The 18,257-nt window shown below is 38.5% G+C and overlaps 1 protein-coding gene across 1 annotated transcript; it reads left to right on the top strand.

Moving 5' to 3' along the window:
• The first annotated feature begins 3,147 nt into the window (after nucleotides 1–3,147).
• EPCAM (epithelial cell adhesion molecule) lies at nucleotides 3,148–15,049 on the top strand. The gene is made up of 9 exons (XM_007106848.3): nucleotides 3,148–3,223; nucleotides 5,651–5,758; nucleotides 6,033–6,273; nucleotides 7,205–7,270; nucleotides 9,556–9,619; nucleotides 10,459–10,560; nucleotides 11,751–11,951; nucleotides 13,838–13,882; nucleotides 14,663–15,049. Exons 1-9 carry the CDS (start codon nucleotides 3,148–3,150, stop codon nucleotides 14,702–14,704), a joined length of 945 nt encoding a protein of 314 aa, XP_007106910.1. The 3' UTR covers nucleotides 14,705–15,049.
• Nucleotides 15,050–18,257: the final 3,208 nt, after the last annotated feature.

Below are 18,257 nucleotides of genomic sequence, written 5' to 3' on the forward strand. Positions count from 1 at the left end.
TGAAAGACAGCTTAAGAAAGTGGTTGCCTCTGGAGGAACAAGAATCAGGACAGGAAGGAAGCTCTTATTTTTTATTTTAAACTTTATAGTACTACTTGACTTTTACACTATGTACATGCATTTCTTTGATAAAAGTAAAACTTTACTGTATTATTTTAATTATAATAGATATCACTTAATAAGCATGTACATATTGATATTAATGTACTAAATAGTACACTAAGTGCTTATTATGTGGTGCTTTGTATTTTATAAAATAATTTCAGGGGTAGAAAGATATGAAAAGGGTTTTTTCATGGTAGGGGTTAGGCATTTTGCTTTGGAGACAGTTTAATGACAAACATAATGACACTTGATAAAAAATTATACACACATATGTATATGTATTAAGGTGGACTCTGAATATACAGACTATTTTTATAAACCTAAACCAAACCTAATATCTCCCACTCTGCAGAGAGTACATCCTATGAAACCAGGTTCTTTAGGATATGTGAGAAGTAATGAACAAGCAGTATGAATACCAAACTGTTAACAAGGATTATCTAGGAGAGAGAGGGGTTTGCTGAATAGTGGTCAAAAAGAGCTTTCATTCTTCATTCTATATAATGTACTTTTGTTTTCTACTAATGTATTATTCATGAAATAACTAAAATTTTAAGAACTAGTAGCCCTTTATACCAAATGTTTACACATTACACTCTCCTCTAGCCACGTGCAAGAATAACATTCATCCCATTTAAGGTTTCATTAAATTTTACATATTACACACATATACACACACACATACTCTAAAATCTATGTGAAGAAACTATACTATAGAATATTAAATAAGTAATTTTCTTAAATAGTACCCCTAATTGTTTCTTTTTAAGGAACATGATACTAACTTTTCTCCAATACTATTTATATTTAACATGTTATCTTTTTGATTTAGAAGTATCTCTTAACATTCAAGAGAAAGTCACAACCAAAATCCCTAACCTAGCAATACTTTGCACTACCCATTATATCTTTTCTTAACTAGTTTCTCTCCTTTTCTATCCATTCTTCAGCTTTGATGTTGGTTTTTTAATTGGGTTCTTAACTGACGGACTGCAAGAGTTTGGTCAGAAAAGTTTAAATACAATTTTTAATATTATCGTATTTTTTCTTAGTCAAATACACATCAAACTGACTACTGTGAAAATTAAAAAGCAACACCTATAAATTTTAAGAACAATTTAAAGAATATACTTAGGTAGGAAATCTTACCAAGACTTTACGAAATGTTCTTAAACATGGCACTGGAACTAAAAAAGATTCACAAACCATAAAATGAGAGCAATTTTGAGCAGTGACAAATTGAGAAGGTGTTAAAGAGCTATAAAAATAAATAATATCTTGGATGTATACTCAGATACTATGAGTCGGATTAGTCTGGTGTTTTGTCATTTATTTAATAATCATGTTTATTCAATTCACATTATTGAAATGAACCATTTAATAAACAGCTGTCAAGTTATAAAAAGATGAGGTTTTTCTTGATTAGGTAGGTAACAGATTTAGACCTGGCAATGGAACATTTTGCAAATAAAGCCACAATAACCAGTTTTATTCTTGGGAAAAGTGTGTGTAGTTTGGGGGCTGGCAGTGTGTAACTTCCTGAAAACATCCAAAATGCAGAAGATAACAAAAATCTGGTTGATAGTTGTTCCTGACTTGATAGTACTATTCTTTTCATTTAAAACATTTTTAAACAGATCACAAAGTTCCAGAACTAGGTCTAGCTCAGATTTACAGATTTAAAATACTGATAGGATTTCCTTAATATGTCAATAATCAAATAGTTAAATAACTTATTCAACGTCCAACTAAAATTCACATTATACTGGTATTTACTGCAACAAAGTTAATATTTACATTAATCAACTGGCAATAGGCGGGTACAACACACTTAAATTATTGCTCAATAAAAGCATAATCCATGACTTTATATTTGTAAAAATTAATCAAATTTAGTTGAATCTTTAAATTGCCTGTTCACTTTTCCTCTTTTGAACTCTTTCTCCGATGATTTAAACTAAAAAAAAAAAAAAGACTTTTAAAAACAGGTCATAATGATATTACAGCTAACAAAAATACCAATAAAAACACTTAATACTTTTAATAATTATTAAAAGCTTCAAGTCACTACACTATTTTAAGAGTGTAACAACAGCGTGTTGTAATTTGAATTCATTTGCACTGAAATAAATGATTGTCCTTCGTTTCTACTTCCTTCTATTTTCGAAGTACTCATCAATATTGTTCTCTAATATTAATCGACCCTGGTAATCTCAGTTTCCAGCATTTCGCTCTATGGGAACACCTTCAAGTGATAAAAAGGCTTATATGAAAAAGAAAAGAATTATTGAGAATAATTATAAAGATCACATGAGTTTGTCATCCCGAGAGCTAGGGAGATTCTCCTTTTTTTCTAGTTTCAAAGGAGTACAATTAAACGGACAGGTAAAGCTCGAAGGTCTATTTTTTATTGTGCTTGGGACGGTCTTCCGCTTCTCTTTGTATTCCATTTTACCTTCCGCCTTCATCCTCCCGGCCCCCTCACTCTTTCCTCCAGGTCCCTTTTCTTCGAGGTTTCACAGTCGTGCTCCCTCCGGTGAAAAGGAAGTCTCAGTATTTTCAAAGTTTCTCCGTGGCCACCCAGGGTCCCACCCTTCCCGCCCCTACCGGCCGCAGGAGCAAGCACCTAGCGAACCCGGCGCACACCTGGGGAGGGGTGGTGTCCCAACGGCCGCGTTCCAAGTGGGGGAGGGGAGGGGAGTCTGTTCCCTCCCCCCGCCTCCCGGCGGTGACTCACAGTCGAGAACTGGCCGGCAGAGGTGAGCAGCCGCGGGCAAGGGCCGGGGGCGGGGCCGCCAGGTCTGGAAGGTCTGCTCCGCCCCGCCGAGCGTCCAAAGCGCGCAGTCCGTCGGCCAGATCGCACCGTGCTCTCGGCCCCGGGAAACCTCGCTGTCGTCCTCCCGACGCGGACCCGCGCGTCCCAGGCCTCGCGCCGTCCCGCCGGCCAGCGGGCTTCCCGACGGCCTACTTTGTCCGCGCGTCCTCCCGCGAGCCCCCGGCCCGCCTCGAGCTCCTCGCGCCCTTGTCCTCGGCGCGCGCAGCATGGCGCCCCCCCACATCCTTGCGTTCGGGCTGCTGCTCGCCGCGGCGACGGCGGCGGTGGCCGCAGCCCAGGAAGGTGAGGAGCGGAGTTTGGGGGTTAGGAGGACCAAGGGGTGGCGGCCCTTGGCGCCCTAGACGTAACCTGCGGGGACGGGAAGGGCGGCCGCGCTTCTCCGCCCGGAGACGGACGGCGCGGGGCTGCCCAGGCTCTGCGGGTGGGAGGCAGCGGGAAGGCGCCCACTCGCGTGGGCCGGAGAGAGCAGCCTCGCCTGGAGCTCTGCGCGCCTCTCTCGGGAAATGGACCGGGGCAGGGGCGGAAGGGCAGGCGGGGAGCACAGTGGCGGCGGCCGCCTCGACGCGCCCACCTCCTTCGGCCCCTGGGTACTTGGGGTTTTGGCGAAGCGTAAACCTGCCCGGGCCGGGAGCGGACTCCGCGACTGCGACCTGCGGCCCCGCCCCTCCCCGGGCACCTGCGGTGGGCCCCGGATGTGGGTCTCGGGCGGGGACTGGCGGCTGCGGTGAGGCCTCCGGGGCCGCTACGCACCTGTGCGCGGGGAGGAGGGCCTAGACTACGAGGTGTGTGGATGTTTTCTCTTTAAGGATCATATAAATAATGCCGTTTATTGTAGGGAACCCAGATATATCGATAATCGTAAAGAGTAAAAAAGTCATATTGGAACCACTTCAGGAGAATCCCGTAATTAATAATTGGGTATATTTTTCTTTTAGACATCGCTCTAAACATTACCCTAAACGTAAACACATTGTTTTATGTCTTGATTTTTTTCCCCCTACATAATATCCAGAGTTTTCCGTTTCCTTTAGTCTTGGAAAGCATGATTTAAATGGTACAAAACAATCTATAGCCTGGAAGGTCGCACCATTATCCTAATGTTGGACATGTAGTTTGATTCCAGTTTTTCTTACTCTGGAATAAACATCTTGGCTGCCATCTCTTGATTTATTTGTAAGGTCGTGGCTAGCAGTGAAGTGTCAGTTAGCCAAAGTTTTGTGGAAAGGCTTTTGTAGGCCAGCAGGGCTCAGCCTAATTCACTACACTTTCAAAATAATGCAGTTTAATCAACTCATGTTTTTTCAACTTCAATCTGAGGCCAAATATTTAATTTTAAATTGCTTTAAAGTGATGATAGCTGCTGTAGGAGTATGTTCAGAAAGTCTGATTGGTCTCTTTTAAATTTCACATTGTTTAGGCATAAATATGTGCTCTGAGCAGGTATAGCGTAGTGCTGCATAAGATTTTAACTCCTTGAGGACTGGCACTATACTTTCTCCTTTTATGACCCCGATACTGAGTGCTGGACAGATTATATAGGTGGTTTGTATTGATTATAATTTAAACAGGGAAAAACTAAAGCCAACTTGATATATGAAGTAGCAATATATAAATTCTTTGGTCTGTCGTAATTAGTTTTTGTTTTTAAAGATTGCATTCTCTTAGCTAGACGAAGAAATTAGATGTGCTTGCCATTTGAAGTTAAAATGAACTTTTGAGATAGTCGAAGATATAACTATTAAATTGACATCAATATCCAGGATGGGCTGCTTAATAGCACTTTCAAAATCAGGTTCTAGAATTTAATTTAGTTAGGAAACGCACATCCGGAGGTACCTCCAAATTCAATTGAAAGTATAATTTTTCTAAGATACAAAATTGTCCAAGGGTTGAATATGTTCCCATTAAGTCTCAAGAAGCATCTCTTATTAAGAAAATGGGGTGGGAAGAGGGAGGTAATGTGAGTTATTCACCGATCATAGAATTGGTACTTTTTTAAATTTAATTTTTATTATATATTGGGATCTAGTTGATTTTACAGTGTGTTTCAGGTATACAGCAAAATGGTTCAGCTATACATGTATCCATTCTTTTTCAGATTCTTTTCCCATATAGGTTATTATGGAGTATTGAGTGGAGTTCTCTGTGCTATACAGCAGGTCCATGTTATCTATTTTATTTTATTTTACTTTTTAAATTAAAAAAATGACGCGTGGCATGTGGAATCTTAGTTCCCTGACCAGGGATCGAACCCACGGCCCCTGTACTGGAAGCGTGGAGTCTTAACCACTGGACCGCCAGGGAAGTCCCTTGGTTATCTATTTTATATATACTAGTGTGTTGTTGATTTTGGGGAAAAGACTCCATGACCGACAGGCAAATGTTTATCTAGCAGGACAGGAGGAGGGAAGAAGCTGAGTCTGGGAGTTATGAAGGCAAAGCTGAATCTGGTGTTTGGAGGGTTTATTCTTGGTTTAAAACACAAATATTGGAATGCATGCAAATTAGACTGTCTATATAATATGTACAAACTATTTAGCATAGTGTCAGCCACTCCAGTTATAGCTGAAAAATGACACATTCAGGACCACTTTTTAAGGCTGTATATTCCTGTAACTTGGGCATTATTGTCAGAACGTAATTTAGCTGATCCACCATCAGAGTTGATAGTTGGATCCTCATTTTTAAAGTGGATTTTTTCCCCTGCAGGATGTGTGTGTGAAAACTACAAACTGACCACAAACTGCTCTGTGAATGCACATGGTCAGTGCCAGTGTACTTCGATCGGTACACAACATTCTGTCATTTGCACAAAATGTGAGTAGAATATCCTCATTACCTTACGTTTTATTTTGACTTATACTTCTTTAATTGATTTGTCTTGAGTCGGGAAGGGTTTAATTGGCTTAATTCTGAATCATGTTATTTTGTCAACATTATCTCATCTCAAGTTTCTTATGATTTAAAGTGAACCTGGGAACTTATAAGTCTACGGTAATCTTTGGCCCTGAAAGTTTGGAGTAAATTAAATTTTTTCCTTAAGCATACAACTGCAGTTATTTTTCACTTTGACATGATGCTTTCTTTTCAGTGGCTACCAAATGTTTGGTGATGAAGGCAGAAATGACTGGCTCAAAGGCTGGGAGAAGAGTGAAACCAGAGGGCGCTATCCAGAATAATGACGGGCTCTATGATCCCGAGTGTGACGACAAGGGGCTCTTTAAAGCCAAGCAGTGCAATGGCACCTCCACGTGCTGGTGTGTGAACACTGCTGGGGTCAGAAGAACCGATAAGGACAGTGAAATATCCTGCTCCGAGCCAGTGAGGACCTTGTGAGTTGGGCTGCCTATAAATTACTTGTTTTCATGCTTTTCGGATTTGTTTAATTAAATTTAGTTTTGAACGTGTAATATGATTTTGTGATTTAGAATTCAAAAGATAGAAGAGAGTGGACAGTGACAAGCCCCCATCCCATCTCAATCCCTCATTTACTCAGTTTACTTCTGTAGAACTGATGTCCTCAGTTTATGCCATAACCTTCCAGAGATCTTCTGTGAATTTACTAGCAATGTAGTTTTTCTTATTTTTAAATTTTTTTCTTATGGTAGCATACTAAACATAATTTTCCTTAATATATTTTTACTTAACACTCTTCACTGTTTTAAAGTACGATTAGTGTTAAATGTATATGAATGATTTAGGCTATGTATATATTTGCTCATTTATTGTGTCTTAGAGCAAGGTATGATTGTTTCAGGGATTATGTAATGGAAAGGAATGGAAACACACTGCAGCTAGCTTAAGTCAAAAAGATTTTATTGGAAAGGACTAGAAAGACCAAGGCAGGCACTCTGTCCACTTCTGTCTTCTGGAGCCTTGTGGCCACTTTTCTGTTTCTCTCAGTGCCTTTTTGTCTCTTCCCATGAACGTGACCCAACATGACCAACTAAGCCTTAGCTGCCTCTATATTACTTGTTTTCATGCTTTTTGGATTCATTTAATTAAATTTAGTTTTGAATATGTAATATGTGATCTTGAGTGTGGTGGCCAGAGGCCAGAGGGTCCATGTTAGAAAGCCTGAGTTCTTTATGAATGATGTGTGTGAGGGCCAAGGAAGAAATGAAGGGCATATCTTTTATATAGATCCTTTTTCTGTTAATTCTCCTGTAATTCCACTTGGGAATTTGGATATTAACATATTAAGAAAATAATATAAAAGGCTGAGTTGTTATGGTCAATCAATACTGTCTTTTTACTTTATAGCTGGATCATCATTGAACTAAAACACAAGACAAGAGAAAAACCTTATGATGTTCAAAGTTTGCAGGCGTAAGTGCTATTAAATGCATTATGTTTGCACAGTTGGTACTCAGAACGTCCATCCGACCCCATTAGATAAACTAAAACAAGTCTCAATGTATTTTCGTATTTCTGAAAAATAAAATACTGTAAATAATATTTTTAACTTTTTTTAAAAAATAGAGGTGCAAGAATTGTACAGATTCTTGTAGTACCCTTCGCTCAGATTTACCAGTAAACATTTTGCCACATTTTCTTTTTATATGTGTATGCATATGTGTGTGTACTTTCTGTATCTATCTGAGCATGTATAAATATTATTTCCCCAGAACCATTTGAGAGCAAGTTCTAGATGTCATGCACCTTGACCCCTAAATACTGTGGTGTATCTTTTCCTAGGAACAAAAGGCATTGTCTTACATAATCACTATACAGTTATCAAATTCAGGAAATATAATGTTAAACCATATTGTGCCAGTTTTCCCAATGTCCTTTGTGGCAGTTTTTTCTTCTGTGAATTTACTAGCAATGTAGTTTTTCTTATTTTTAAATTTTTTTCTTATGGTAGCATACTAAACATAATTTTCCTTAATATATTTTTACTTAACACTCTTCACTGTTTTAAAGTACGATTAGTGTTAAATGTATATGAATGATTTAGGCTATGTATATATTTGCTCATTTATTGTGTCTTAGAGCAAGGTATGATTGTTTCAGGGATTATGTAATGGAAAGGAATGGAAACACACTGCAGCTAGCTTAAGTCAAAAAGATTTTATTGGAAAGGACTAGAAAGACCAAGGCAGGCACTCTGTCCACTTCTGTCTTCTGGAGCCTTGTGGCCACTTTTCTGTTTCTCTCAGTGCCTTTTTGTCTCTTCCCATGAACGTGACCCAACATGACCAACTAAGCCTTAGCTGCCTCTATATTACTTGTTTTCATGCTTTTTGGATTCATTTAATTAAATTTAGTTTTGAATATGTAATATGTGATCTTGAGTGTGGTGGCCAGAGGCCAGAGGGTCCATGTTAGAAAGCCTGAGTTCTTTATGAATGATGTGTGTGAGGGCCAAGGAAGAAATGAAGGGCATATCTTTTATATAGATCCTTTTTCTGTTAATTCTCCTGTAATTCCACTTGGGAATTTGGATATTAACATATTAAGAAAATAATATAAAAGGCTGAGTTGTTATGGTCAATCAATACTGTCTTTTTACTTTATAGCTGGATCATCATTGAACTAAAACACAAGACAAGAGAAAAACCTTATGATGTTCAAAGTTTGCAGGCGTAAGTGCTATTAAATGCATTATGTTTGCACAGTTGGTACTCAGAACGTCCATCCGACCCCATTAGATAAACTAAAACAAGTCTCAATGTGTTTTCGTATTTCTGAAAAATAAAATACTGTAAATAATATTTTTAACTTTTTTTAAAAAATAGAGGTGCAAGAATTGTACAGATTCTTGTAGTACCCTTCGCTCAGATTTACCAGTAAACATTTTGCCACATTTTCTTTTTATATGTGTATGCATATGTGTGTGTACTTTCTGTATCTATCGGAGCATGTATAAATATTATTTCCCCAGAACCATTTGAGAGCAAGTTCTAGATGTCATGCACCTTGACCCCTAAATACTGTGGTGTATCTTTTCCTAGGAACAAAAGGCATTGTCTTACATAATCACTATACAGTTATCAAATTCAGGAAATATAATGTTAAACCATATTGTGCCAGTTTTCCCAATGTCCTTTGTGGCAGTTTTTTCCCCTCTAACCCAGGACCCAGTCTAAGATCATGCATTTAATTGTTATGACTGTTCAGTCTCTTTAAATATGGAACACTGCTTTGGCCTTTCTTTGTCTTTGTTTTTCCAATAAAATTTAAATTTTTAATTAATATTTGAATTATAAACCATGACATTGATATTTTTGAAGAGTATGGGCAAATTGTTTTATAGAATGTCCCTCAATTTTGGATTTGTCTGATGTTTCCTCATAATTAAATACAGGTAATTCATTTTTGACAGGAAAGCTACTTAAAGTGATCTTGTGTCCGTCTCAGTACTTCACATTGGGAGGCACACAACATCAGCTTGTTCCTTTACTAGTAACGTTAACTGTTGTCAGGGTGGTGTCCACCAGGTTTCTGTACTACGGAGTTACCACTTTCCTTTTTGTAATTAATAAGTATAATCTGTGGGTAGATACTTGGATACTGTGTAAATATCCTGTTTCTAGTCAAACTAGAACTCAACAGTTTTTGCATCTATTATGATGATAGTTGCAAAATGGCAGAAAATTTTTTATTTACAGTGCACTCAAGGAGGTAATCTCAAGTCGTTATCAACTGGATCCAAAATATATCACAAATATTCTGGTAAGTTTTTTTTTTTTTTTTTTTTAGCAAGTGAGCTTTAACAGAAAATTGGTCAGATAGTTTGGTTTGGGTATGATTTTTGATAGTGGTTAAACTGCATTTGAATAACAGTTTAAGCCCTGGGCACTTAATCCTGCAAATCCCCTGTTATTGTTTTCCTTCCATAGTCTTTGAAAACCTCAGTTTACCCTTAAAGAAAATGTAGTGTCTCTTACTATTCCTAACACATGCCAGTCTTCACACCTTGGAAAACCTCTCTCTGTGGTTGTTTTTGGCAATACTTAGGATGCTACGTAGTCCTGTTTTCTCTGGTTTCAGGAGCTAGTCTTTAACCAGTTAGCCCTTCCTTAACTCTTTCAACTTTGGTTGAAAAATGCTTGAATAGTGTGATGGAACTCTTTCAAGGCAGAAAAATTGCTGTCATTTTTTAAAAGACTTTTTGGTAGGGACAGACTTTTTTCCTTCCTAAAAACAGAACATGGTAAATGCCACTGCATCTTGGATTGCATTTCTTTAGCATTTTAGCATTAAAGTAGTTCTAACCAAATAAGGTACTTTAATATATTGTTTAAAATCTTTTGAAAATTCTCTTTTGAAAAGAAAATTATAATTATCTTTGGTTGCATTGCTATTTTAATTCCTTTGGATAGGTTTTTAAAACCTCCCAAAGATTTTGAAATTGTTAGTGATAAACCCAATTATCCACTAATGGCAAGAAACACTGACACGTGCAGATTACAGAAAATCAAACACTGAATATTCTGATTATTGAACAATGATATTTTCATACAGTTTTGGTTATAGTAATATTAATTTGTATTTTTCAATTTTTCCCCCAGTATGAGAATGATGTTATCATTATTGACCTGGTACAAAATTCTTCTCAGAAAACTCAGAATGATGTGGACATAGCTGATGTGGCTTATTATTTTGAAAAAGATGTGAGTATAATCTTCCTCATTTTATTCCTGTGTTTAGAAATGTAATGTTGTCTATCATGCCTCAGTGGATTCAAGATCTTTCATCTGTTTCTCTACTTTTAGATCAACTGTATGAATAACTATTCTCCAACTGGTTCTCATGCTGCAATTAATTTTGTCCTTGTCGTTCACACTCACCTTTCTTATACACCTTTCTTACTTGTTTGTATATTTATGCCTTTTTATCACATTGTTCTGCCTAGAATATCTTCTCTCCTATGATTCTTATTACCTCCTTGGCAGTTATTTAGTTTGTGAGTGTAGCCTTCCCCTACTATAATTTCCGTTAACAAGAGACTATGTAAAAAATGCTGTGTAACTGGTGTCATTAAAATGTTTGTTTAAACTTTAATATACTGAAGTGAGCTATTTTCTTTTTTATATTTTTCCTGAGCCCATCTCCTGGAATTTCAGTTACATGTATGTTAGACCACTTGGTAGTAACCACAGGGGCACTGAGGCTTTGTTCTTTTTTTTGTAAATTTTTTTGGCCGTGCTGTACAGCATGGGAGATCTTAGTTCCCTGACCAGGGATCGAACCCGTGCCCCCTGAAATGGAAGCATGGAGTGTTAACCACTGGACTACCAGGGAAGTCCCTAAAGTGAGCTATTTTCTGATGAAATCTGGGATTCACCTCAAAATAACAAGGCCAGGGAATTCCCTGGCAGTCCAGTGGTTAGGACTCCACGATTTCACTGCCAAGGGCTTGAGTTCGATCCCTGGTCAGGGAACTAAGATCCCACAAGCCAAGCAATGCAGCAAAACAAAACAAAACCGAACCCCACAAAACAAACAAAACAAACAAAACAAAAAACCAGGATGGGAGAGGCTGGGGGGGTGGGGATAGAAGGAAGAGTAGATAAAATAAGGTTGGCCATGTGTTTATGTTATTGAATCTGCGTAACAGGTACATGGGATCTCATTATTCTATTGTTTCTACTTCTGTATATGTTTGAAATTTTCCTGTCATTAAAGTGGTGGGTATTTTTTGTTTTTTTCTTCCTTATGTTTCAATGGATGAGATTGTTATCACCAAAACCATAAAGATTCTTGGCAGCAGTTCTTTTGGTACATAATTGGTACATAATTCTATGTGGCCATGGTAGGTTTTCTTAACTATTTTAAATTGCCTTTCTCCTTCTCAATGTAGGTTAAAGATGAATCCTTGTTCCAGTCCAAAAGGATGGACCTGAGAGTAAATGGGGAACTACTAGATCTGGATCCCGGTCGAACTTCAATTTACTATGTTGATGAAAAACCACCTGAATTTTCAATGCAGGGTCTACAAGCTGGTATTATTGCTGTCATTGTGGTTGTGGCAGTAGCAATTACTGCTGGAATTGCTGTGCTGGTGAGCATAGGACAAGTAAAATTTCATTTCAGGGTCTCTTCTTTGAAGAAAAGGTGATAATATGAAAAAGCCACAACCGTGTTCCAAAACAAGTTAATGAAACCAAGTCTTCATTTTTTGTAATCCTTTATGCTGAATGAATCTATTGCATTTCCAGTCCCTTTTTATAAAATAGTCAACCTTATGAAGCAAGAAAGGATACTGATCTGAGAAAAGCTTGTAGCTGAGCACCTCACAGGTTGGTTACATTGCTGTCAAATAGCAAACGTCCTTCAGTTGTCCTCACTGCACACAGGAGTGCAATTCAACACTGTTGCCGGGGTTAGTGCAAAATAACCTGAATTCCCAAACCATTCAGTGAGATGAAACTACAGAACACAAATTAATGTTAGCATAAAAAAAAAGGGATAAATATGAAGCAGCAGTTCACAATAAAAGATTTAATGTAAACTGAACTTAGCAGTGCTTCAGAAGAAGACTGTATCACCTGAACAAATAGCGTTTGTTCTAGATATATAAGGGTACTTCAGCATCAGGAAATTTTACCAACACAACAAATTCAGAAATAGATTTCATGGTATATGAGAAGTTATATTTTCAGTTCAACAGCATTATCACACTTGGCTATCCATCTGGAAGAAAACAAAAGTTGGTTTCCTGTTTCACCCCACCAGGGCTGGCCGTATTGCTCAACTGTGTGTGAATAGCACGTTTTGGAGCACAGTAGCGTGAAAGGAGTTGGGCAGTGCACCCATGTTCAAACACAAATTCTAGACGGGTTATAGTTCAAAATGTTAAAGAATAAAATAAGTCTCAAAATTAATTTAGGAGATGTTGTACAATTGTGATAAGAGAAAGCAAGTAAGCTGGGAAATCTGGAATCCATGAAGGAAGAAGTATATATTTGACTTCATTGAAATTAAGTATTTTGTATGGCAGAGATACTGTAAAGTGAAAAAAATGTCAATGATAGGCTGGGGGAAAATATTCAGTATGCATAAAACAAAAGATTATTATGCATACTATATAAAGGGTTCTTAGAAAATGATGAGGAAACTAAAGAAAGAGTGGTAACGGGTGTGAATAGACAATTTACAGAAAAGGAATTCCAGATGGCAGATAAACACATGAAAGGTTCATCATAGAAATCTAATTGTCCTACAGAAATGAAAGCACAAGTACATAAGGAAGCATGGTCAAGGTCATGTATTCCAGCGTTGCTAGTAAGGGTGAATCTGGAAACAACCTGAGTGTACATCCAGAGGAGGATGGATGAGTTAACTGTGGGGTATCCATGCCATGGAATAAAGTGGCTATTAAAAAGAAGGAGTTCAGGGCTTCCCTGGTGGTGCAGTGGTTGAGAGTCCACCTGCCGATGCAGGGGACACGGGTTCGTTCCTCGGTCCGGGAGGATCCCACGTGCCGGGGAGCGGCTGGGCCCGTGAGCCATGGCCGCTGAGCCTGCGCGTCCGGAGCCTGTGCTCTGCAACGGGAGAGGCCACAACAGTGAGAGGCCTGCGTACCGCAAAAAAAAAAAAAAAAAAAGGAGGAGTTCAATCTATAGCTTTTGATCTGGAAGGATTCCTGTGATGTGGATACAGGCTGTGCAACAAGGGAAATGATACTCTTCATGATCCCATTTTTATGTTCATATATTTGTATTAGGATGGAAAAAGATGTGGAAGAATGCACACTAAGCTGTTAAATTTCACTAAAGATTATTCATTGTTTTCTCAGTGCATTTGAGAAACAATGTCTACGGATAGATTTTAAAATTAAATTTGTTCATATCAGAATTGTGTACATGAAAAGCATATGTGTCAATTTAGACTAACTTTTTGTTTGGGTAGCAGTCCTCAAATAGTAATCATTTTTCTTCCATATAGGTTGTTTCCAGAAAGAAAAGAATGGCAAAATATGAGAAAGCTGAGGTAAGTGGATTATTTAATTAAAAGGCCCTTGTTTAATCTCTTACTCCTAATAATCCCTATACTTTCCAGACACTGACAGGTCTCAATTACACTTGAGTCCCTTTGTAGTATAGTCCTTAGGGTCTTAGGGAGAGTCTCACAATGCTAAATTTCCTTGCACGAGTTCCATAGCAGACCAGATGATATTGAATTCTGACCACTTATTGGCTGGGCAAGTTATTTAACTTCCCTTAAGCCTCCATGTTTCCTTTATCTGTAAGACGGGGATAATAGTACAGACCCACTGTAAGGATTTAATAAAGTAATCTGTGTAAAGTTTCGATCCCATGCTTGCCGCACAGCAAGATGTTTGCCATCCGTAGTAGTGGTCATCATCTTGTCTCGGTTCTGCCTATGATTAATTGTACGATCTCAGACAAATCATTTAATTCTAAACTTCAATTTCCTCACCCATAAAGTAAAAGATTCGTAATAGAAAATGAATTGGTTCTTCCTATATTTAAAAATGTTCTACATTTAACAAAAATATTACCCATTCTTAAAGATTTAGCTTACCTGCTACTTCCCCCTGTCACTTTGGCCATCTTATCTCTAAAAAGCAATTTGGATCATGTACTTAATGTGTGCTTCCTTGTAATATACCTTTTTTAAAAAAAATTTAAGTCATAAATGTGGAAGAGAATTTTCTTGCTTTCCTTTTTGTTTTTTAAGCTATTTTCAGAATGAACAAAAGACTGGGTCCAAAATTATTTTAATTTTTTCTTTTTCCCTCTATTTCAGATAAAGGAGATGGGTGAAATGCATAGGGAACTCAATGCATAACACTAATTTGAAGAGTAACTATAGAAGGGAAATTAGCAAACAGACTCAGATTACAAACGTATGAACATGGGGCAAAGAGAAGATCTTTGAAGACCACTATTGTGTTAGTTAACGTCATATATTTGTAACAGTTAAACCTGTACTCAAAATATAAGCAGTTTGAAATTGACTTTACTAATCCTAAAATTTGACCACAAGTGTCATATATAAGCAGATCTGATATAAAACCCAGAATTTGAACTGCATAGTTTGAATTATTTATGCGTAACATTGAAGGGTATGCATTAAATATGCTTCCACAGTAGAGTCTGAGTGACCACTGTCTCGTCTGTTTGTGATTAAATAGCTGCCTTTCTGTCTACTTTGAGTCTTGTACATATAAATGTTTTTTATGAACTATGAAATAAAACATTTAAAAAATGAGTTTCCTAACTTCATTTGAATCATATTGAATCAAATTTCATAGTATACAAATAATAGGTTAAGAAATGCTCTGAATGCTAGCTACAAATTAGAATTTGCATGAGTCCTTATAATCATGTATATTCAATATAAAATTTATAATCTGTAGTGTGTAACTTCTTTTTTTAAATATCTTTTAAAAAATATATATTTATTTATTTATCTGTTTTGGCTGTGCCAGGTCTTCGTTGCGGCACGCAGGCTCTTTAGTCGTGGCATGTGGACTTCTTAGTAGCGGCATGCAGGATCTAGTTCCCCCACCAGGGATTGAACCTGGGCCCCCTGCATTGGGAGCACGGAGTCTTATCCACTGGAGCACCAGGGAAGTCCCTGTAGTGTGTAACATCTACACAGAAAAACCAAACAATTTTATTCTGCATGCATCTAAGATTCTATTTTAGTCAAAGTGGCATTTTGACAGACACTTAATACCTTGAGGCAGAATTGATGGAGAATGTTGTGAACCATGAATTCCATGGTTGGTTGAATTAGAAGCACCAGTTTTTCAACTGAATAATTATGGTACAAACACATTTTATATGAAGTTAAAGTATCCTGAAATATTTTGCTTTTCTTAGGAAATTTTTAAAAACACTATGAAAAGAACATTAAAGAAAATATAAAAACTAGATTTAAACATTTACCTATGATTTTTATCCCTTCCGTAGTAGGCAAATTCTAGGATGGCCCCTAAGATTTCTTACCCATGATACATATGCTTTATGTAATTTCTTCCCTTAGAGTATGGGCAAAATCTGTGAATATGATAGGCTATCACCCCTGAGATTAAGTTATATGGCAAAGGTGAAGGGATTTTGTAGATGCAGTTAAGATCCCTCATCACTTGACTCAATTAAAAGGGAGATTACGAAAGAGTGCCTAAAAGTAAGAGACAAAAAGCAGAAATAGACGTGCCCTCCTGTTAGCCTTAAAGCAAACTGCTGTGTTTTGGAGAGAGTCACCTATCAGGAAATGGCAGGCCGACCCTAGTGGCTGAGGGCCTCAGTCCCTCAACCATGGAAGTGAATTCTGTCAACAACCAGTGAGCTCGGAAGAGGACCTCAGCTCCTGATGAGAGCAACCCTGGTGACATTTTCACTGCAGTCTCAAGACCCTGAGGAAAAGACCCTGTCACCCTTTGCTTGGACTCCAGACCTATAGAAAGTGAGGTGATAAATGTTTATTGTCTTAAGATGCTAAATTTGTGGTAATTTGTTACACAGCAACAAAAATTAGTAGTAGAAAGTAATGAGAACTTTAAAGACAATAGCAGATACAAGGAACAGCCACCACCCCAGGGCTGAGACAGCACCCAGAGAAGAGACCCTCTACTTCCGCCAAGACCCACACCCTGGGCTGGAATCCAGACCTTGTGGGAGAGGGCATTATGGCTTGATAAAGAGCAGAGAAGTTGCTGTGGTGCTGCACTGGCAGAACTTTTTGAAAATCTCTCTTGTGGAACTTACTGGAAAAATTTTCTCTCGAGGGCAGGAGTCATCAAACTACAGCCTGCAGCCTAGTCTGCCACCTGTTTTTAAACAGTCTGGGAGTTACGGATAGTTTTTGCATTTTAAATGGTTGAAAAAATTTAAAGAACGTTTCATGATATGTGAAAATTACATGGAATAAAAATCTGTGTCCATAAAGTTTTATTTGAGCACAGCTACACTCATTTGTTTATGTGTTGTGTGTGGCTGATTTACACTACAAGGGCAGTTGAGTAATTGTAACAGACCAGGCCAGTGGAACACAAAGCCTAACTATTACTCTGGTCCTTTACAGAAAAAGTTTGCTGACCCCTGCTCTAGGGTGCTGAGGGATAGCTCCTCATAGGGAGGTGTCCTGCCCGACACACATGGCACTGTATAAAGCTGCCTTTTATAGCTGGGGTGTAGCAGTTGGTGCTCCGGGAAGCTGCCATCTGCTGTCCAGGGCTGCAGAAGCCCTGGGTGCTGCAGGAGCTGGGCACTGGGGAAGCAGCAGGTGCCGCAGGGGAAACAATACCCTTTCTTCTTGCAGTGTCTCTCCAGCGCCCTCTACCGACAAAGCTTCAGAGCATGCACAAAGGGTGAATTTGGAGCTAAGAGGTAATAAATCAGTAACTCTTCAATCCAGTGCCCTCTAGTTTCTGTTCTACCTCTTCTGAAGCTACTCCTGCCAAAAGTCAACACTGACCAGCTAATTGCCAATTTCCCCAGTATTGAATCGTTTGATCTCTCCACAGCTTATCACCACAGTGACTGCCCCATATCCTACCCCAATATGTTGCCTACAGATTTTCTTCTTTGGCTTCACTGGCATTAGTCTCCTCTGTTTTGTTTTGTTTTGTTTTCTCTTCTGCTGACTCTGAAATACTGATGTTCCCAGGATTTATCCTTTCTTCTATTTTTTCCTCTCTTTTTCTTCCGGAAGGATTTCATCATTCCCTTGCTTTAGTTACCATCCAAGTCCTGATGATAACAGAAATACCATCTCCATTCTTGTAGTTCACCCTGAGTTCTACACTAAACTATGTTTCACTTAACTAGCCTTTAATGACCTCATCATCTTCCTCCAAAAACCTGGTGAACTCTTATATTCTCAGAATCAGTTAATGGCATTGTCACCAGGTACCAAGTCCAAGTTCTTTTTTCTCTCTTAACTTCTCCATTCTTTTAGTCATCAGGCCCTGAGATTCTCCCTCAGGAATAAACCTGCCTCTAATTTGCCTCTCTTACACATTTTCACTGATCTCTTCGCCACCAATCTATTCCCTTTCTAAACCAAATCCCACATTGCTCTCAGAATTATTTGCCTAAAGTTGATCATAGCACTTTTCTGCCCCTTTCCCCTGCCGGTCTGGCCCTGCACTGGGTGCTGTTTCCCCTTTTGGCTGCCCAGCATCCCGTCTCCTCTTCCATTTGGGGAGAATCCTCCTGTGTGTGGTATTGGGAGCCAGTTCTGCAACTCCCTCTGCAGAAATTTAAGGGTGGTTATCCTCCCTCTGTTCTGAGCATCAGGGCACAGGCACCTCCACCTAAGACTTGGAATCTTGTGAAAACTCTCAAGGGCAGCGATGGGGTGAGACCAATGGCAGCCACAGGAGTGTTCC

Source organism: Physeter macrocephalus, chromosome 12 (assembly GCF_002837175.3).
Source record: "Physeter macrocephalus isolate SW-GA chromosome 12, ASM283717v5, whole genome shotgun sequence".
Taxonomy (NCBI): Eukaryota; Metazoa; Chordata; class Mammalia; order Artiodactyla; family Physeteridae; genus Physeter; species Physeter macrocephalus.